General features: G+C 38.0%; 1 protein-coding gene across 1 annotated transcript in view; it reads left to right on the top strand.

Annotated features, from left to right (window-relative positions):
* The window catches only part of ptpn18 (protein tyrosine phosphatase non-receptor type 18), a 42,960-nt gene that overhangs the window by 15,540 nt on the left and 4,445 nt on the right, over nt 1-22,975 (top strand). The window contains exons 7-17 of the mRNA XM_053503968.1: nt 868-936; nt 1,148-1,210; nt 3,092-3,234; nt 3,714-3,780; nt 6,247-6,324; nt 6,549-6,638; nt 7,518-7,603; nt 15,450-15,754; nt 18,508-18,533; nt 20,911-20,938; nt 22,690-22,797. Coding sequence (XP_053359943.1) covers nt 868-936; nt 1,148-1,210; nt 3,092-3,234; nt 3,714-3,780; nt 6,247-6,324; nt 6,549-6,638; nt 7,518-7,603; nt 15,450-15,754; nt 18,508-18,533; nt 20,911-20,938; nt 22,690-22,797 — 1,063 coding nt within the window. The remainder of the gene's footprint in view (nt 1-867; nt 937-1,147; nt 1,211-3,091; nt 3,235-3,713; nt 3,781-6,246; nt 6,325-6,548; nt 6,639-7,517; nt 7,604-15,449; nt 15,755-18,507; nt 18,534-20,910; nt 20,939-22,689; nt 22,798-22,975) is intronic.

Here is a 22,975-nt window from a genome sequence, read left to right as displayed (position 1 = left end):
ATCGTAACAGAGCGCTATCCGCTCCTTTCATTTGCATCACCTGCCAATCGATCTCCTCCTCACGGTCTCCGGATGATGGGGCGAGCATTTTACCACTGTGCCACTTGGTGGCGCTCTTAACCCAATTTTAATAGTTTCGGCAATCTCCTTAGTTGTTTTCTTTGCTTGATGCAGGCTAATCATTTGCCCCTTTTAATACAGAGCATCATCTTTCCATCATACGACCACAGGATATGTCTTCTGACCCGTTCTCACTGCATCAATTAAAGTGTTATAGTTTGAAGCCATCTGAACCATATTAACCACTGAGCATTAATGGAAAGCTCTTGCTTTGTTAAATCCAGGTGCCTTTTTTTTTGGGCCGGGCAGTGTAGAACTGTAATGATATCTTTATAAGGCTTGAGCTCACTCTACATCTTCTCTAGGCTCAGGAGGGGACGTCTACAGGAGTAGTCGTTACAATAATGGTGCATCAACACAATTTTGTCCACGTACAGTACAGTGTACAGTATGCTTTTGACATGTGACGATCTCCACGATGCATGTAAAAAAACGATTTTCCAAAACCAGTGAGAAACAAGACGATCCATTGTAACAACATGACAAGTGCTAATTGTGCCAATTCAGCGCTAATTGGAATGAATCATTTGGAGAACCGTACTAAAGCATGTGCGATTGTCGGGAAACAATAAGAAATGCTCTTCCGCTGCGAGCGAGTGACTGACTGGCGTCGGGTTTTTTCTTATAGTTATGAGAGCCTTAATTGTCATTCCAGAACGAGTTTAAAGCAATTTAGACAAACTATGAAAGACATGCCATTTCCATGCACACTCTTTATTTCCTTTTTTTTTTTTTCTCTCCGTACAGAAAAAGTGTGAGGTCTACTGGTCTGATCTGTACGATACGTCCAGGTTTGGCCCCTTCGCTGTCTCCACTGTAAGCACCTCCTGTTAAAACCCTAATAATCAGTGTTTTTGTGTCACTGGCATTGTGTGTGCCGTGTAAAGCTGTGAACTGTAACGAACCGCAGTGGTAATGCCTCTTCCTCATTTTGTTACAAATGAAGAAAGTGAAAACTCCTTCGTTGCGCCACAGCACAGTTTCAGGAAGTTGGAACTCCTCTGTGTGTTGTTGTTCGTTCCGTTAGGTGAAGGAGTCGCCCACGAACAAGGAAGTCGTCATGCGAACGCTGGCCGTCAAACACTGTGATGTAAGTGTACCGTGCGCTCCTGTCCGTGTCCGAACTCTGTGTGTGTGTGTGTGTGTAAATCGAGTGTTAAAGAAATTGTGAATAGGACTTGCCCTCCGGAGGTAATAACACAGAGTCATTCCAAAAGTTTCTGTTTTTGGACGGATTTCCCCCTATTTTTTTTCTCCCGCTGTTTATTCACACGCCTGTTCCGCCTCACCAGCCAGGTCTCATCCATCCTGAGACAGCTAGGAAGAGGAACGCGCCGTCTGCCCTCTTATACATACACAAGCCCACAGACGCCCCCTTAGTTTAGATTCATTAACATTAATTTGTCTGGATTAATGGCGTCGTGGTCAGCACTGTCGCCTTGTGCCTCCAAGGTCAGGGTTCGATTTCAACCACAGGTCTGTGTGCATTATGCATCTTCTACTCGTGCTTGGTGGGTTTCCTCCAGGTACTCCAGTTTCCACCCACAGTCCAAAGACATGCAGATTAGGCTGATTGGCACTCCCAAGTTCTCCATAGTGTGTGTGTGTGTGTGTGTGTGTGTGTGTGTGTGTGCCCTGCGATGGACTGGCACCTATCCAGGGTGTACCTCACCTCCTGCTCGAAGTCTCCTGGCTTCCCTTCGCTCGTTCTCTCTCTCTTTCTCTCACTTTATCAGACGATGTCTGTGTAATTTTTTTTATCTCTGTATAAACCTGTGCAATTATTTTAGTCCCAAATGCTATTATTTATTACAGGATAATATACACACAGTCAGGAATTTATGTGGAGTTTGTCTATAATTTCTTTTCTTTTTTTTTTTTTTTTGATAAAAAGTTGATAAATAAATATAGGCGTCTTCTTAATGATCTAATTTGTTTATATATATATATATTTAATGAAATCGTCCTCGGTTAGATGAGTGAGATCGTGTGTGTGCAGTTCACATGGTTAACGTTGCCTCACTTGGCTTCTGTAGATTCCTGTGGGCAACGGGTTCCTCAATTGTGTCCAGACAAACCTCTTTAATAAATAAAGAAATGAAAAACCTACAGTCTGAGTGTACTGATAAAGCAGATTACATGCACTGATCTGTAGTTAATTGCGATGTACAATGAAGGCCAAGATCTTGATCTAAATACTAATGAGAAACGAAATCGGAAAGATTCAATTAAGGTTTCGAATGTTGAAAATAAAGACGAACAGTACAAATAGTGATTTTGAAGGATATGTTCAGATCGAATGTACGCGTTTTGGAACGAGTCTTTAATATTAAAGTAGAAATGAGTTCTTAGGCCGAAGATTTGTCTTGCGAAAAAAACTTAGAGGAAATAATGTAAATGCAGACAATCCGTTCCAGCCGCCCAAAAAATATTACCAATAGTACCAGTTTCCAACACTTATAATCATATTTTTGCAGATAAAAACATTTAGAAAAGTAAAATAGGAAATAAATAGACATTAAACCTCACTTCACCTTAGTTTATGATTTCTTTTGAAATCAGAAGCAGCTCCGTTTTATTCTTGAGGTTGTCTAAGATAACATTCTTGTGGCCCATGGTTCAAGTTTCGAATGGCTCCCCCAAGTATGTGCAACTTAGCTGGCGCTTGGTTTGTTCGCTCGCTTGAGACACAATTTCACTTCCTAAGTCGAACATTTGTGAGGCAGGCCGTTCGTATACTGAGATACGACTGTATAAATCAGCAGCATGCACTGAGGACCAGGTGAGACGTGGAGCGTCTGTTGTTTTTGGTGAATTTGTGAATTGGTACAGGTAGGTTATTCATGTGAGTCCATCCAAAGCAGCAGTTTTAGCAGACTTTTGTGGAATAAGCTGATTTTCTGACATCCTCTACTTCAACTTCAATCTGGACACAAATAGTGATTTTGTATTGCATTTATCCTCCGTGCAGGAAGTCCGCACCGTGGCCCATTTCCAGTACACAGCCTGGCCGGATCATGGAATTCCAGACGCGGCGGACGGCATTTTGGGAATGATGGAATCTGTCCACGTCCGACAGGGTTGCCACCCTACACCGTTGCTTGTCCACTGCAGGTCTGTCTCCGTCTCTGTCTCATAAACATACACACACTCGCACATTGATCACATCATCGACTGCTTTCTCACTCATTCACACACACACTCCATCCTCGCCATGACTAACTGCTCCGACAAATGACCCATCTGCCCATGAAAATTCATCAGAGCGAGATGCTCCGCGTCGCCCGGCGCGCTCCGTCTCGGCCTGGAACTTCCAGACTCCGTGCATTTTAATCCCAACATTCAAATGAGGTGCGACATGTTAAATATTCAGCACCTGATGTAGCACGGCGGCAGCCAATTAACTCGCAGGCTTCTGCACCAATTCACTCATTAGCCCCTCGCTGTAATGTACGAGAAAAGGTTCTGTCCGACAATATGGACCTCAGGGCCCCGGTGACCCTCTGGGGGGGGGGAGCAAATCCGAGGCAGAAATAGGCTTGATTGCTTTGAATGTTTGGTCTTGATTGCCTTTGCTTTTTTTTTTTTCGCAGCGCTGGCTGTGGAAGAACTGGGGTGATTTGTGCCATTGACATTGTTAATGGCCTGCTGCAGGAAAAGGTACGCAATTTTAAACCTCGTGTTAGCTGTGTGTGCGTCTTGCAGTCATAGAGCTTCATTTCTTGGAGGCGTTACCATGCACAGTGTCTCATTAGAAGCAGGGATACATCAATACTGATCATTTTTAATCTCTTTTTGCCAACAAACATTTTATCCTCTGCAGCATGATAAAGATCTCTTGAAGAATGCGGGTGATAAAACAAGGTGATAAAGACTAGTCTAGCGATCCGAGTACCACCTTGTCATGCTAATGCAATGATGATAAAAAGACCGATTTTATGTTTAATACCGGCATTCAAAGCAGAGCAGGCTGGAGAACTGTGCGCTGTGAAAATGTCAGGAGGTGGAACTACAGCGTCTTTGTGCAACACAAGTAACCTGAATCATAATCAGAACTCAGCAGCAGGAGCTCAGTGTGCGGGCAGCAAACCGCTGCAACTAATACCAAAGTGATATCTCGCTAGGAGAATGTCTACAGACTGGGCAATGCGAGGAAAAACAGCAGCTCTAGGACAGAGTCCCTACAGCAATTTAGTTTTAGTTTTTTCACTGGTTTTACTAAATCATTCACACGTTTTGGTTAATTTACTCACCTGTCAATCCGTGTGCGGAACATGCAATTTGTTCTTATATTTTGGTTCTTTTGTACGCCCAAATACAATACAATTCATTCCCATGTGTCCTCTTTTTGGTGAATTTGTGTGCATGAGTTACAATTTGTTCCCAGCTGTTACTGTAGTTCCTGGTTAATTTTTGCGCACGAGATACAGTTTGTTCCCACGTGTCCGTTTTTAATTAACTTTTACACGAGATACAGTTTGTGCCTTAATTCTTGGTCTTGATTAAATCGTGCACACAACATACAATTTGTTTCCACCTTTTAGTTTGTGGTTAATGCGTATGCACGAGGTATAATTTGTTCCCATTTGTTAGTTTTTAAATAATTCATGTGAAAAAGATTTGTTCATATTATAAAATTTTTTTTTGGTAATTTGTGTACGCAAGGTGTAGCTTCTCCCAAATTAAAATTTTTGGTTAATAAGAAAAATTTATTTTCACATTTTAGTTTGCGGTTAATTTGTATGTATTTGATACAAAACTAATTCCCACGTGTTAGTTTTTAACTAATTAAAACACGCTAAAGAATTAACATGCACATGGCTTACAATATGGTCTCACGTGTTGGTTTTCAGGTAATTAATGCACAAACGAGATCCAGTTGGTTCCCACGTACAAGTTTTTAACGAATTTGTACATAAGATACAATTTGTTCTTTAATTCTTGTACTTGGGGAAATTGTGCACACGACATGCACTTTGTTCCCGCTTGTTAGTTTTTTGGTTAATGCTTATACACGAGGTTAAAATTTGTTCCCGTATTACTGTAGTTCTTTGATAATTCATGTAACCAAGATTTGTTCTTCCTATTATTATTTATTGCAATTTTTGTACAATTATTTCCAAACTCAATTTTTTTTTTTTTGTCTGAGATGAATTTGTTCCCACATTTCAGTTTTCGGTTTATTAGTAGGTACGTGATACAAAACTAGTTCCCACGTGTTTTCAGTCCATTCATGCACATGGGTTACAGTATAATCTCACATGTTGGTTTTCAGGTAATTAATGCACAAACCAGTTACAGTTTGTTCCCAAGTGTTGGTTTTCGGTTAATTCATGCACAAGTTAAAATTTGTTCCCGCGTGTTAGTTTTTGATTAATTAGTATGCACGAGGTACGTTTTGTTCCTGTGTTAGTTTTTGAATAATTCATGTGAACAAGATTGTTTTTTTTTTTTTATTACAGTATTTATTTATTTATTTATTTTTGGATAATTTGTGTGTGGGAGGTAAAATTCTTTCCAAGTTAAATTTTTTGGTTAATCTGTGAGCACGTGATTAAATTTGTTGTTAGTTTTCAGTTAATTTATGCACTTGAGTTATAATTTGTTCTCACATGTTCAGGTTTTCGGGTAATTAATGCACAAAAAAGTTACAATTTGTTCCTACGTCTCGTTTTTTTTTTTTTTTTTTTTCGATTAATTCATGCATGCGAGATACAATATTTTCCCACGGTTTAGTTTTTGTGTGATTCATACCCACAAGTTAGAATTCATTCTCACATGATATTTTCTAGTGAATTGTTGTAGTAATTAATGTTTGACTAATATAAAAATATTAATTATACAAAGATTATAATTTGTTCCCCACATGTTAGTTTTTTGTTTAATTTGTGTGCACAATTTTGTAAAATGAGCAACAAACCAGGAAAAACAAACTGCTCGTCTCCACCCTAAGTGAGTATCAGTAAATGTTCTTGTGATCATCCTGTATCGTGGTATTGATGCATTTTTTAGACGCAAGTGTCCGTTATAAACCATCTAAGGCACTGTAAGGATTTTTACATGTGATTCAGCAGATCATATCAGAAATATCTTGCATTTATGCCCACTTGCATGGTTCTCTCTCAGAAAATTGGAGAAGATTTCAGCATCATGGATCTAGTTTTAGAGCTGCGAAGACAAAGACCATCGGCTGTTCAGACTAAGGTAAAGCACACGAGCGATTCAGTACGAGTGGCACTTAATAAACCATCCAGCAGAGCTAAAGTCCTGCAACTCATCCGTTATTCATGTCCATGATCAAAGATTTATAGATATGTAAATGCTTTTAATACCCAGTGTTTTCCCTTTTCCTTTAGTGGAGAGAAAAGAATTCTACATTTGTGCCTCTTTGTGATTAGACGGTGATGTTTTTGTGTGTGTCCATGCAGGAACAGTATGAGTTTGTGTTTCATACTGTGGCTCAGATGTTCATGAAGGTCTTGCAGGCATCTCAGCAGAATCACCAACATCAGAGCACGGTACTGTTCACTTTCATAACTATGTACTACCCATTAATTATACTATACACTATCTAATTATACTACAGAAAATCAGGATTTCATAGGTTCAAATCTCATAGAGATCGTGTGTTCCAATCCCGGGTACTGCTGTAGCCTCTTGCAGCCGGGGGGCCTAAAGAGAGCTGATTGGCCGAGCTCTCTCAGAGGGGAGGGGTGGGAGGCACTTAGTGCCCTCTTACATCAATCACAGCTCTACAGCCAATCACGGGGGTATGTCAGCTCACGCGGATAAATGTCTGAGCTCGCAGTTCAAAAACTCGCGGTTGGTAGCTTGGACGAAACACCCCGATAGCTAACACTCCCCTGGATATCTAGATTTAGTTTTTATTAATCAGAATTTGGTTGAATTGCAGAAAATATTACTGTGGCTGTAATTACCATGACCAACCTCTAGATGGGAGACTGAGCAGACCTGTGCAGTACAAGTACAAGTATAGTGTTACTTTTACAGCTGATGGGAGTTGATGCTACAGTAAATTATTATTATAATTTGTTTTAATACAATTTTGAAGTCTGACTTGAATAGAAATATTTAAAAGATAATAATAACAATCTATAAAGCATAATGTCATAGATCATACATTTAAAGCGTTTCTATCTGTACTGGTGTTACTTTACTTCCTTCAAGTCTTTTGAGTCAGACAGTTAAAAACGAACTTCAGCAGGAAGTATCCTCACTCTGAGCTTCCTCTATGCAAACTCGCGCACCAGCTCGTCCGATCGCTGTCGCTCGTACGGCAGCGCTCAGAGCACTGAGGCACTTTCCTATTTCCTCATCCTCTGCTTCTTTGTCTGTCTGTCTCTTTTTTTTTTCATTGTTGTTGTTGGACGATTCAGGACTCGCACTCTTTTTACGCCAATGTGGTGCCCCCAAAGCCAGCGCTGAGGTCATTCTCCATCGGCTCCGAAAACCAAAATACGAGGTAATAACACAAACACACATGCACATGCACACACACACACACACAAACGGTAACAACTGATTCTTATCTTCTTACTTTTAAACTGTGTACTGATTGATTTATTGATTTATTGATTTTATTTATTCCTTTATTATTATTATTATTATTTTGAAAATTAGAATTTCATTACCACCGATAAATCTGTCAACAAATAAATTAAATATGACATGAAATTATAATGCACTGATGTTTTATCTGAATTCGTTTTGTTATAAAACATATATACGTTTTAATCGTGACCTGTACAGTAGATATGTCTGATCTAATTCACAAGGCTGATCAATGATCGTATATTCAGGTGTATTTCTAGTGACGGTAATCACTTTGGCAAAGCAGTCCAGGGTGCCAATATTATTGCACATCCTGTTATAATCCTAAATAAAAAAGTTACAGTTACTGCAAGGTCCACAAACGTGAAACGTAATGCTCGTAAGCATCTGTTTAAGTGTGTGTGTGTGTGTGTGTGTGTGTGTGTGTGTGTGTGTGTGTGTTTTATGCGGCACACTTGTTTTTACCTCCCAGTGCTAAAGTCGTGGTCGTAATAACTTCTAGTAGCATCTAGATCAAGAAAACTCTCTTTGTAAAATTGGTGAAATTAATTTTAGAAATGGTTCTAAGGCTACGATAACTCTCGTGGTTTATTAATGAAAAAGAGAGAAAGTTGTTTTGCTTAAGACAGGAAATGATCAAAGAGGATATCTATCATATTATAAAAATAACACGCTAATTTTAAACCGATCAAACACAATCGGGTATGCCGTTTTGGGAAAAACAAACAGCAGTATTTAAAGTTATTGTTAAGATTCGGAAGTCGATTTTTCTTTTATAACACCACATACTGAAATGGTTTATTATTAATAATAATAATAATAATATTAATAATAATAACGAATACTTATCATACTTGTTTATTCATTTCTAGGTGCATTTAATGGTCTTGATATTTGATGTTATTAGTTACATAGATGGACAAAGTACACAACCCCATTGTTTAAGGTCAATTTTATTATTTTATTTGCTTTTAACAATTGTCATTGACACAATCAAAATAATTATTTAAGTTTGTATGAGATGTGAACGTGTATGAATCAAAATGATAAGACTGTCCCTAATGAGTGAGTCGAGGGCGACAGTGGCAAGGAAAAACTCCCTGAGAAACCTTGAGAGGAACCGGACTCAACAGGGAACCCATCCTCATCTGGATAGCAGGGATTGATCTGCATTAAGTGCATTTAGGTGAAAGTATAGATACACTAACAGTCAAAAGTTAGCACACCCCTTCGAATTCCATAGTATTTCCATATTTTTGTATATTAAATCATTAGGTATTAAAAATCACTATGCAAAAATTAAGACCATTGATTATTCTCCTTTGAACAGTTGATATTGAGATGCGTCTCCTACTTATGCTCTGTAAAGCCTTCATAAGTCTTTATTAGGGACAGTTTCATCATGTTGCGTGATGGGTTTTGCAAATGCACTTGACGATACTGTTAGAGAACAGCTGACCTTTATGTCTTGTAATGACCATTAATTGTTGTTGGCGATTAATTACCTATTTGTTCTAGAATATAGAAAATTAATCCCAAAAAACATTAAATTAGAAGGTGTCGAGTGCTTGTCCTGTTTTTTTTTTTTAACCGATCAATCAATACTGGTTAAATATCTCTCTGATACAAGTGGAGGTTGTACAGTCAGATTGCTACTTAAGTTAAAGTGCAAACGTAGTTTCATTTCAAAACGTCATTGTATGCATTGTTACATTATTAGTAGACTGTTGTACATAACACTTACAATGCCTACGCCTCTGTACTGAATACACTAACTAGCTTGTAGAACCTGTAGAATAAAGAGCTTTTAGATTGTCACAAAATCTCTAACAAAAAATGACAGCCAGTGTAAATTTTTTTTTTCATTTTACAATTTTTTTACGTAAGGTAGTAAGGTAAACCGCATGGAATGTTCAGAAGCAGTCGGGTAGTTTTCTCAGACAGCGCTGGCAGTGTGTGCCCACATGTACTATATGGGCAACACATTCATGCACATATGAATCAGGTGGACAGTGAGATTGCTATAAATGATTAATGTATGCAGGATTCAGGCTATGGCAGCTTGGGGGGTAAATCTATAAAATAAAAAGTCACACAGAGTTCAACATTTACAAACCACGTTGTGCTTCCGCAGGTTGGACTGCGAGGTTTTGTTCGGCGTGATACGGTTCGTTTTAGGCAAACAAAGTAAAAAGGAAATTTAAAACGAAAGAAAACATTTGATCTTTTCAGACTGAAAACTGAAACTTGGCACCTAGTGTGTTTTGGTGGGGGTGCTGACCACACTATTGCAAGTTTAGTCTTATTTTTAGACGCTCAGGTTGTAGCGTGTCGGCTACAAATCGATTAGTACATTCCGGGTCAATTCGTGGCGCGTTTTTCTTTTTATCTTCATCTGATGAGCCTCAAAGGTTACAGTATGGGATTGCAAAGTATCCTTTGGCCTGTCGGCTGATAAAATCGTTAACAGTTACATAATAGCCGTTTTTTTTTAACAAAGAAGTGGAGTTTTACACACCGAACACAGACAAGCTGAGTAAAATATGCCAAGGAGGTTATGCTTAAAAAAAACAGAAGGGTCACATTGGTCAATTGGTTCAAGAACTTTTCAACGCATTATTAAAATATTTTATAGATGAAATGTGGCCAGAAAAATAATCATTAATGAAGATGACTTAAAAATTATTAAAGATGCATGGTAAAAAAACTAAGAACAGAAATTGGGGTTATGTTTATTAGTCAAAGTAAGAGCATTTCCACACTCACAATGTGAGGATTGGGATTAAACAGCAGTGTGGCCATAAGAGAAAAGCGCTTGTTTCAACACTTACATTTGCTAGGCAGCGTAAAGATTAGACTTTGGAGCAATGGAAAAAAGGTCATGTGGTCTGATGAGTCCAGATGGAGCCTCCTTCAGAAGTTCGTCAGGGTATTAAGAGAAGCTCTAGAGTCTATACGCAAAAAATGAAGTCAGCTGACGACCTGAATGTACTGGATGACCAGGTTATCACATCTTACTTCTTACCTGGAACAGGCATATTCAAGTGTGGTTCTGAGAGCGGGAGGAATCATTTTGATACATGAATTTTACCCCCACACTAGTTCATTGTTCCTCTTAACCGGTTAAATTGGGACCGTATAGCTTACAATATAATAACTTTACTTACCATAAAACTTGTGAGACTACTTATATACCTAATAAATAAACATCTCTTAAAAGAAAGAAAGAAAGAAAGTTTCACTCCGTCAACAATAAATTTTTCTTTGTTGAAAAGCAGCACATTTGAAATCACTGTTAATTATTTGATTCAATGAAACATCTACTGTATAAGATCCGGTAAATTAACTATCGCTATGGAAACAATACAAATAAGCTCATGAGCATATAGATACAGAAAGCCAGATCTAATGTCAGAAAAAAAAACCCAATAACATCTGACTAACCAGAATAGATATGAGTGCTGTTTATATGATTTGAAATGAACCAAGCGCAATCATCGATCACAAGAAATGTGTTTACATGAAGTATATGTTGGGTAATTTGACGCATTTTTGAGCACTTGTTTGTCTCGAACACAGTTGAGATGCTGACAGAAAACTGCTGTGTGCCGTTGCAGAGAAGGAGAACACAGTTTCTGCTTTCAGCTTGATGAAACACATTTGGTTAATCTAAAAATGGGTGCTATTGACGCTTTCGTTTTTAGACCCAGCAGTCTGCAGTTCTATTAGTTTTAAGAAGACTATATGGTTTCAGAACAAGTGTTAAAAAAAAACCTAAAAAAAGTCGTGTCAATAATATTTTGTCGAAATAACCGGGTAGGAGTGAATATTGTCAGAACATTTACCGAAATAACCAACAGGTTCTGAGACTGTGGGCTTTTAATGTTGCAAAATGAACGTTTTTACAATGTTCGTTATAGCTAATGATAATGTAATGATTTCCCGTATTGGCTTTGTTCTGTCGTCAAAACATTTAAAAACAAACCCGAAAATTAATCTGGACAATTAAATCCAAAGGACAGATTTAAATAAAAATGGTTAACTAGCACGGAAGAAGGATCAGTGTACTGTATCAAAGTATTTAAGTTAAGGGCAGAATTTCCCATTAAGTAAGCAGAATAAAAATAAAGAATCATAAATAACGCTACAAAATTGTGTGTTTTGGTTAGACCGATTAAATAGAATTAAGTACGTTACAAACTTTAATTTATTTTAGTAAAAATAGACTTAATATCCACTGTATTAGGCAATTTTTTTTTTTTTCGAAAAATTTTGTGCCAACATAAAGATTTTAGCTTAGTCGTGAATAGGTTTAACAGTTTTGTATTTTTAACTTATTGTATATGGGGTGAACATTGGTAAAGCGGGAAATGTTTGTGTCACATTTCTTGATGACTTTTCAAGACACACATGCAAAAAAAAAATGGATATGCTGTACTGTATATATTTACATTACTAGATTACTGTTATTTGTTATAATCCAGCACATGATATAGTCTTTTAATGATTTATCAAAAAAGGGTACAGAAAACTAATTAATAAGGCAACCAGTGCTTAAGCTCGGCCAACTTGAATAGTTTTGTTCTTATTACTTAACCTTTTATTGTTAGTCCAAAAAATGTGGTGAAACTGAACAAGAATTAAAAATTTAAGGTTATTGTTTTGCTAACACCACATCTGGGATGGGAACACTCAGTCCCCAGATGAGACCACATATGCTTTTGACTTCCAACAATAAGTTAGGTCAATGACTTTGTGCTTAACTTGAGAAAACCTCTCTCAAAATAAATCTATTGCATCTAATGGTCTTAAAATTTGGAGTTATCTCAACACTTTTTTTTTTTTTTTTTACATGAAAAAAGGCACCCTTGCTAAGTGTTAATGAGATGTCTAGATTTACACCAGCGTGAACTGTCGCAAAACAGTTAACACTCAGTTTGAAGTGCACCCAAATTAGGTATTCATGAGCTTGACATGAGCCAGTTACTGCTTTATATACTCCATCTGCCAAAATGTACACGTTGGCATTCAAATTAATTAGTAAAAATAAAAAAATTATATCAATTGTTTAATATTATAATTTGTCTATATTCATTTCTCGTAAGTGCTGTTTTATGCAAATGTCAGCCTTATCAGGTATAATGTTCGCTCCTGTCTGTCAATCCTTATTTCTGACACTTGGTCGAATTATAGAAAGAAATTACAGGTTTATATTTCAAAATCTCATTGTCTATAACGCTTAATCCTGTATTCAGGGTCGCGGGGGCTTGGAGCCGATATCAAAACAGTATACGTAGTGCTGGTCCAGGTTTTCTTTTTGTTTACCTTACTTTATAATGATGTATTGAAATAATACAATAGTATAAATGGTATGAAATTTAGTAGAATATTTGTAAACATTTTTTTGTGTTTACTTAATGCTCCTTTTTTGTTCTACAGTACTGTGGGAAAGCCTTCATTTCTTCATATTAAATTAAAGAAACAGGAACAAATGTTTTGGGCGGCCCGGTGGCTTAGTGGTTAGCACTGGTGCCTCGCACCTCCAGGGTTTGGGTTTGATTCCCACCTCTGTGTGCATGGAGTTTGCATGTTCTCCCTGTGCTTGGTGGGTTTCCTCTCACAGTCCAGTTGCATTCAGATTAGGTTCATTGGCATTTCCAAATTCCTGTAGTGTGATAACCTTCAACGTGCCTAAAGAAACAAATTAAAAACTAGTTGTTTATGTAACAACCTCGGCAGCGACCTCGTTTCCCCTCTCATCTGTTTCAAGCACTCAGCATTCAGCATCTCCGGTATACTAATCACCCGCCTGATCATCTGTCTTCATCTGCATCTATTTCTTACTAGTTCATGCCTTACGTTAGATGCATTTTCATGCTTGAATGTTTCAAAAGTTATTGTGTGGCTTAACGAATAAAAAGCATTCCTCTGGAACTGCTCAGGGACTGGACCGAAATGGAGATCTAAAAAAGGCCTTCAGGAAGCCTGGAGAACTATTCCTCAAAACTGCATTAAAAATGCAAGAAGGTCTGGGTCTTTGGAAGCAAAATATGAAAAAATGAGGCCTGAATCCAGACTTTTAAACAGAATTGTAGGAAGTGTGGAGGCTCCCAGAAAAGTTTGTCCATTTAAAGTCACACACAAGTCATAGCACCGATTAATTGCAAACTGTTAAAAATTTGTAACAGCTGAAAAGGTTAAATATTTCCAAATAACTTATTGATCCTAAGCTTGTTTCTTTGTCTACTTTTACTACTTACAGCACATTAATGAAGCTTTTAAGACATGGTCTATCACAGTTTTTATGTGTCTACTTAATATATAATATAATATAATATAATATAATATAACATAATATAATATAACATAACATAATATAATAATTTTACAAAATTGTGTGCGTCTCCTAAACGTAAAGGTTTTGATAAATGTTAAAGGTTTATTTGGTTAAGAAGCCCATAAATAAATGTGTTTAAGACCACATGCTAATATGGTACTCAGATTTGCATTTAGAAGACTGTTATTTACACCTTTTTTAATGGCTATGCCCATTTAAGAAGCCCATCTGTTGGCTAGTTGAGAAAGAAATGCATACGTTAATGTGTTCCTAAATTCATGACAAACTAACCATAACGATAAGAATAATATTAGTGGTAAATATTATTAGGCAGCCTAAAAAAGATTAAATTCCGCTTTCTTTTTTATAAAGATGACATAACACACTATAACACACTATACAAAGGTGAAAAGTATGTTGTACAATGTATACCTGAGCTTCCCATTTCAGATTTAGTCTGTTATAATAAGCTGCATTTTTTTTTATGGGGAAGACAAGAGCATGAGCATGAGATCAGGTGAGGAGGTCTGGGGTGCAGTCCAACCACATGTGCCGTTAATGGTCAGGTCCTACATGGTCGCCAAAAGTGTTGAGACAAAACTGAAATTCAATGTTTTAATGACATTCTCAATGTTTTGTTAAATAATGGCAGTTTAGAGCATAAAAATCATTTGTTATTTTATGAGATGGAATTGTTCAACACCGATCAACATTTAGTATGAAGTACTTTACTCTTTAAAACCCGCTGGATCTGGTTGGGCAGAGAGTCAAAAACCCACCCGTCTTGCCTACTCTTGCTCAATCCATGCCTGCTTGATCGCTGCTTGAAGATCACATACAGAAAACGGTTTCTTGACTGTGAACGCCACGCTTCATGCCCTACAGGTTTCTATTATGTTTAGGTCTGAAGATGACTCAGAGTGTGGCTCCAAAAGCTGTATATTATGGTCACATAGCCAGTTTTTTAAATAGATTTTCGGCCAGACAGGCTAGAACTAATACGTGAAATCACGTGTCTTGTCCTAATACTTTTGACCATCACTGTATATACATATATGGTGTACACTACAGAAAACCGTAATGGTCCATGGATGGATGGATGGATGGAAGAAATGTGTTGATGCCCATGTTAAAAGTTACATTTGGCCAGAAATGAAACCACAGGCATTGGCTTGGACCATTTTAGATCAGCTAAAGTTGGCTGATCAACGTCAGTAATCCTTTTTTTTTTTTTTTTTTTACTAGAAAGTTTGACATCATCATAACTGCTGTTTTTAGATCCTCAAAACATGTTTACCCCAGCATAAATCCAGACGTCACGATATGGACCTAACAACACCTCTCATGACGTTTCTTTACACAACCACCGTCATCATGGTCATCACCCTAACCAACCCTTTTTTTTTTCATCTCTTCTTAGAAAACCTCCTTGTCTCCGTCCGAGATCCTCTCATCCTCCGGCCACCAACATGAGTGACACGTATGCAGTCGTTAACAAGTTCAAGCAGCCCTCCAGGGATCCGCCGATCGTCTCCCACCAATACGACAATGTCAACTTAAACAGCCAGAAGCCGCCTGTGAACGACCTGTACAGCATCGTGAAGCCCAAAAACAGAGCGGTGACAAACGTCCCTGGCTGCATGGTTCCTGTACCCGACCGGACATGGGCACTTAACCACAGGGCCTCAGCAGAGGCGGACTTCGATGGCTACGAGCCCCTGCCTGGTGAGCAGAAGTCAAAAAAAGGGGTCGTCATCTTAAAGTTAATGTTAAAGGAAGATAGAAACCCTTGAAAAAATGTAAATGCGCACATTTAAAAAAAAAAAAAAAAAAAAAAGAAAAGTGTGATTGACACATTAGTTGTTGTTTAAGGTCGCAGCAGTTTAAACAAAGATGTTGAGAAGTAGATAAAAAAAAAAAACTACAGGAAGTCACAGGGGAAGTGGTGTCTGATGTTCAACAACTGGCTGTCCACCTAAGCGCATTTATGCTCGAGTAATGTAGCGTGTCACAGTATGGTTTGTGATTTACTAGCTGGATGTCATGGGCATTTTAGTGTCCAGAATTAGATTAAAGGTGCAGTCCTGTTTCTGCTTGGTAATATCTGGAAATTCTAAACCGCTTCTAGTCGCAAACTCATATAAAAGCATATTAACAGCAGCAGTATTCAGAACAATACAAGTGCCTTCAATGAAAATGTACTGAATGTTCTGATAACGTTCTTTATAGCAGAGTTACTACGGGCGTTCAAGTCAAACAGGGACTTTTGATCCCCTGCCACGATAATACACTTATCCCAGTGTTTCACTGGTGCTTGGATACAATCGAGGTAGAAAGTTTGTGGAGCCATAATGAACTGCCTGCTTCATGTCTGAAACCCCGGCCTCCCAGGAACTCCTTTAACGGCCCAAACATGTGCAAACGGCCTGGAGCGAGGTCAGGTCCCAAATGAGTTCCAGTAATGTCCTCTTCTGTAAGCTGGCCATACTCTATTTGTCGAGTTTCAAAAATCAGACATTGTACTCGCCATTTCTTCTGGATGGAAAAAATGAATTGATGCGTATGTTAAAAGTTACATTTGGCCAGAAATGAAACCACAGGCATTGGCTTGGACCATTTTAGATCAGCTAAAGTTGGCTGATCTACGTCAGTAATCTTTTTTTTTTTTTTTTTTTTACTAGAAAGTTTGACACCATTATAACTGTTGTTTTTACATCCTCAAAACATGTTTACCCCAGCATGAATCCAGACGTCACGATAAGGACCTAACGACAGCCATCTTTAATAAGTTTGCACTATTCAAATGTTTAACCGCGACTAAGAGTCTCATCACGGTAGTGTTCTTGAGGTCTTCTGTAAATGTCAATCAGTCATTTTTACGCCTTCATTCGCAGGTCCCAGTTTGACTTGAACACCACTTGTATTCATTTTCTCTAACAGCACAGCTCTGATTTTAACATACACCGAGCAGCCATGACATTAAACACCGTTTGATCCGACAACAGGGCCTGGACACCTAAAGCTCATCGATGCAGTGTAGCTTGATCCCATAGAACAGAACTGAGCTTATAGAATTGCTGGATGTGATAGAAAGAAGTCAGAACACACAGTGGGTAATGTGGGTGACTGAAACGTGTCCCGTCTCGTTATTATTGACTTACTGGGGGGAAATCGCTAACCCCTGTGTGTTAAACAGAGAGCATACTCATAAGTATTTCAGAACCCAGTACAAAGATAGCTCCAAAAGTCCCTGTGAGGAACAAGCATTTGCTGAAACCAGAGCGTGGGTTGAGACCGCGATTTAGCCGATCCTGACCAAAGTACTGTACTGTACTGTACTGTACGATATCAATCTAACACCAGAACAAACCCCTGTTAGTCTACATCGATGAATCGAATCTGATCCAAAGCTGGAATTGGTTTGAAACATCCACAGTGATGGATTTTCAGATCTAATAAAAGAAACGCTATCTATAACGTGACTCAGTAACAAAAACAGAACTTATTTTCTTCCCTTTTTTTATTATGGAAGCTTAATTTAAGGAACTTTCTCTTTCTGCAAAAAACAGAAACAAGTCATGAAAGACAAAATAGACTAAGAGATGAACATTTATTTAATGATAAATAATGATTTTATCCTCGTAGTGATCACGCATCCCTGTTTAAAGGTAAAAACCGACTCCGATTGCTCCTGTGATATGAGTTTGTGCAAGGGTTTTTTTTTTTTTCCGTCGTCAGGTTTTGCATGGACGATCGTGCGGCCGCGTCAGCGCTGCTCGAACAGCGTGTCTTTTGTCCCCAGTTTTACTTCTCGTTTTGAATTCCTCCCTTTCATGTGATCAAGGGGGTATTACGAGAGCCCGGCCTGGACTTTATTTTCTCTCTGTACAAAAAAATGACTTTTTATATTCAGTATAACATGTATTATTAGGCTGGAGAAAAAATCGCTCGGTGTAGATTAAAAAACAAAATATATTGATTAGACGTGTTGGTTGACAGCCACCAGTTTTCGTGTCACTCGTGTTGCTTTAAACCACATCGAGCTGTTCACTGTAAGTGACTCGCTGCAGGATATACAGCGTAAGAGTTTGTTTCACACCCACAAGGGACAAGCGACATAAGCGACTTATCACTTGGTAGTGTAAATACCAGATAACCGGATACGACAGCCACGCCTGCTGTTATTTATTTATTTAGCCGTCATTTTCCTAATGCAATGTTCACATTTCGGCTCGATTCTCCTTCACGCAGCTTCCGTCCTGTAATTAAATGACCCGCTCTTTCAGAAGGCCGGGATGTAGCCACCCTCAACAAATCAAATCGTTAATTGTTCTAAATCATCGCCTGAAGCGATGCGGCGATCCGAAACAGCACCGTCTCTTCTTTCTAATAAGCAAACAAACTGCACATTCAACTCTTAATTTCTCTCAATTTTCTGTCTAGTGTTCACATGTTTTTTGTTTTTTTTCTATTTTCAGTTGGAGGTCAGATGAGAGACCCACAGGTAACATCTGATCCTACTCTACACTTCACTCCACCAGGAAGTGCAAATCAGTGACTGTGATATTATGTTATTGTTAGAGTCACTGATCATTTGTATATATGACTAATCCAGGTTAAACCTCACACTACATTTCATTGTTCTCATCTACATCTACATTTACATTTAGGCATTTGGCAGACGCTCTTATCCAGAGCGACTTACATTTTTATCTCATTACACATCTGAGCAGTTGAGGGTTAAGGGCTTTGCTCAAGGGCCCAACAGTGGCAACTTGGTGGTTGTGAGGTTTGAACCTGGATCTTCCGAACCGTAGTCCAATGCCTGATGTTGTAGATGTTGTTGGGACCAGTGTTGGGTGTAACGCATTACAAAGTAACGTGTTAGAGCACTTGGATTACTTTTTTGATGTAACGAGTGATCTAACGCGTTAGGTCCGCCATTTAATTACTCAGTTATATAGTTACTTTTTCAAAAATGTAATCCGTTATTCAGACAATTTATCTAATCCGTGAGTCAGACAGCAGTCATTCTCAATCCCTTAGTGTGTGTGTGTGTGTATGTGTGAAAGTCGGCCTACAAGCCCCGCCCCCGATAAGATGGAAACTTAATTACTCACAGTGAATCATAATGAACCGTACTCACAGCCACCGCGCTAAGTCGCGTAGGTGAGATAGGGGTATTAGTAGTTAACAGATTATGAGCCAAACTTCGCTAAGTGATGATGGTAGAATAATTATAAAGGTCTTGACTAAAACAACATGCATGAGGAATCACAAAGCAGTTTTCATTTTCTGCAATGGAAAAGTACTCTTAAAAAGTTATTTTATCAGAAAGTAACGCTGTTATGTAACTGATTATTTTTTAAAGACAGTAATTTTGTAATGTAATTAGTTACTTTAAAAAGTAATGTCTCCCAACACTGGTTGGGACTATGTTAAGTTTCCCTGTAACAATTAACGTTTTATTTTTTAAAATCCTTCAAAATACCGAACGGTCCTTTTTTGAATAGCCTGAATCTTCTACAGAAGATTGGTGAATTGTTTTGAATACACTAAGTCCCCAACATACGAACAAGTTCTATTCCAAGAGCTCGTTCATAAGTCTAATTTGTTCGTAAGTCCAACAAACATCATCTTGGAACTATGATAACTGACACAATTATTTGTACATTTTATAAAACAAACATGATCTATGACCTTGGCCCTGTTCTTTAGAATCATGTTGATGGCTGAACGACTCATGTTAAAGAACGAGCAATGTCTGCCATCTTTCTAGAATTATTTTGACTTTTGTCTCCATCGTTATCGCTTGCCGCTTCTTAGCCGTATCAGCCTTGTTGCTGCTGCTATTACCCTTGTTTTTGGACATTCTGGGATCGCACGCTGCATGCACGTGATAATGTATGCCAGACATGGGATCTAACTTCCGAGACTGAACGCATGTTTGTATCTCAAATGTTCGTATGTAGGGGACTTACTGTATTTGTAAAGGTTTTTGATTTGAGACACAACTAATGACAACCTGTTACCATGATATAAATACCATGGTAGTATAATGGTACCTGGACATATTTTTGATAGTACCATGATATTTATTTTCTGATATATTACATGTACAAAACTATGGCACGTGGTTCTACCACGGTACATATTTTGGTACAACGGTACATGTTTCTATTATGTACATACTATGGTTCTTTTATGTACGTACTATGGTACTACTGAACATGAACCAGGATACTGTCAAAATATGTTATAAATGTTTATGTACCACAGTGGTGTTATACCATGCTAGTAGTTTGTCCTAACATATCTAATATAGTACAGTTTGTACAAATATACCATATTAGATACCTGCTAAACTTTTGTAGCCACTGTGGTATGCAATATGTACCATGACATTTACCAAAGTATTGTCGTACACACCACAGTAGTACCACAATGCCCTCAGAACCTCAGAACGTCCAGGCTCTGACACGCCATCTTGTGGATGTTGCTCTCAGTGCCCCAGACATACGAATGGGTCACTCTATATGATTCTCTTTAAAATGTTTCACTGTGTTTTTTTTGGGTGTCTCATTAAAAATAATTAAGTTTTTTTTTAAATGAAGGTCAATAAATAAAGTCATTAGATTAGGGGGAAAAGTAATGGCACCCCATTAAATAGGAGGACGAGCTCTACAGTCTGTTAGACAGGACGCTGCATTGGCTGAGCTGCATTATTGGGGAAATTTTGCAAGCAAAAAAAAAAAAAAAAAAAAGGACATGACAGTCTTCACCTTCCTGGTTATTAGGGCGGAGCCTTAAGAGGAAAACTTCTTGTACATTTCTGATCTAAAAAAGGGAAATTCTGATCTAGTTTTTTTTTTTTCTTACAGCCGTACCGACATGTGTCACAAACATCTGGTAAGTCCTTAACATTTTTATATTTATAAATAATAATTATTTATTATCTATTATATTTATTTATATTTAATATATAATAATATATAATACTTAAATGTAACAATATAAATGTTATAAACATTTATAACATTTATATAAAATAAACATAGAGAGAGTAAGAGAGAGACAACCAAAGAAATGTCCATACTTTAGGGAAAAAAATGTAAATAAATATTAAATGTATTGCTACATGTTATATACGGTATATATTAATATTCGTATCACAATATTATCATATATATTAAAATGATAATGATAAGAGTATAATAATAATATGATATCAGTATTAATATTATATTTATATAATGCACATCATATTATCTTTCTTTTCCTGAAGTGTGTATAAATTTTTTTGTGCTTTTTTACTGTATATACAGTATTATGAAAAAGTCTTGACCCGTCATTTCTTATTTTCAAATATTGATGATAAAGATGTAGATTAAATTAGAACAAATGTTTTACTGCAACAGGCTGCAAAGATAAAATTTTAAAAAATGTTGTTTATGTAACAACCTCAGCAGCAGCCTCATTTCCCCTCTCGTCTGTTCCAACCACTCGACATTCAGCATCACCGGTATACTAATCACCGGCCGGAACACCTGTCATCATCTGCACCTGTTTCTCGCTGGTTCATGCCCTAAGCTAGATGTCTTTTTATGATGAATGATTCATAGCTCACTGTGTGACTTAACAAACAAAAAGCATTAACCCAAAACCTGCTCAGGTACAGGGACTGGACTGAATATGAAAGACGGAAAAAAGCGTCCTGCAGGAAGCCTGAAGAACTGTTCCATAAGGTTACAATCCAAAATAAAAATACTATTTGAAAGCAAAATTTGACGAAATAAAAGCGGGAGTGAAGACTTTTGCACGGTACTGTACATACAGGTTTCTGTTTCGTAGTCACAGTTAGAGCTGCACAATGCTGCCCAGATGCTACACGTTACCCGTGCTGCGCTTTACGCAGATTATCTAGTAGATCTGTAGAGCTTTTTGCTCTTGTCACTGGCACGAGTGTGTTGTGTTTGTGCTGGTGGCATCAGGGTTGAGAAAAAAACCCAATACATCTAACCAACAGGGATGTTGTGGCCACCGGCGTGTGCCGTGTCACTGAGACGGAGAAGAGCATGTGCACGCCACTGTACACACTCTTATTACATAAGTGGCAAAGTACAGATTGTTAACATACCTAGTGTATATAATAATAATAATAATAATAATAATAATACAGTTTAACCATTATTGTTTGCATATAAATGTTATACCAATTCTAGCTTAGCCAGAAGCTTTGTGTGTGTGTGTGTGTGTGTGTGTGTGTGTGTGTGTGTGTGTGTGTGTGTGTCTGAGCCTGAACTAAATTGCTGGTGCAGTTGCAGCTCTGGAGCTCTGGAGACTTCCTTATCAACTTCACCAGTTTAAAGTGCTGCGAAGAAATAAACAGGAAGAGCTGCTAGATTAGTTTCAGTCTCTGTCTTGTTCTTATTGCCGTCACTTTCTCTCTCTCTCTCTCTCTCTCTGTCTATCTTTCTTTTCCTCTAGAGCTCAAACTCTGTAACTCTGTTTCCTTTTCATCTCTCCGTCTCACATAGAACTTCTTACTATTGCTTCGCACCTCTGATGTTCTGACCTGTTTTCTCTGTGTGTGTGTGTGTGTGTGTGTGTGCACATGGATGTGTGTTTATTTGTGGATGGATGGGTTTCCTTCACCGCAGATGGAGACACCCATTCTGACAATGATTATGAGTATGTCTCAAATCCGATCAAAGACAAGAACAGCAGCAGCAGCAGCAGCAGCAGCCACTGCAACCCCGGAGGCATCGGTCAGTCGCTCGCTCGCACACACAAACACTCACACACACACATGTACTTTTGAGCATTTGGGTCACAGAAAGGATAAAAAGCACAAATGGCAAAATATCCTGTTTTTCATTAAAATTTGTACGTGATTCTGCAAAACGCTACAACTCCATCTCCTGCAGTTTCTCCCGATAGATACAT

This window comes from Clarias gariepinus, chromosome 9 (genome assembly GCF_024256425.1).
Source record: "Clarias gariepinus isolate MV-2021 ecotype Netherlands chromosome 9, CGAR_prim_01v2, whole genome shotgun sequence".
Lineage (NCBI taxonomy): Eukaryota > Metazoa > Chordata > Actinopteri > Siluriformes > Clariidae > Clarias > Clarias gariepinus.
This window is presented reverse-complemented; position numbering and strand designations above follow the sequence as displayed.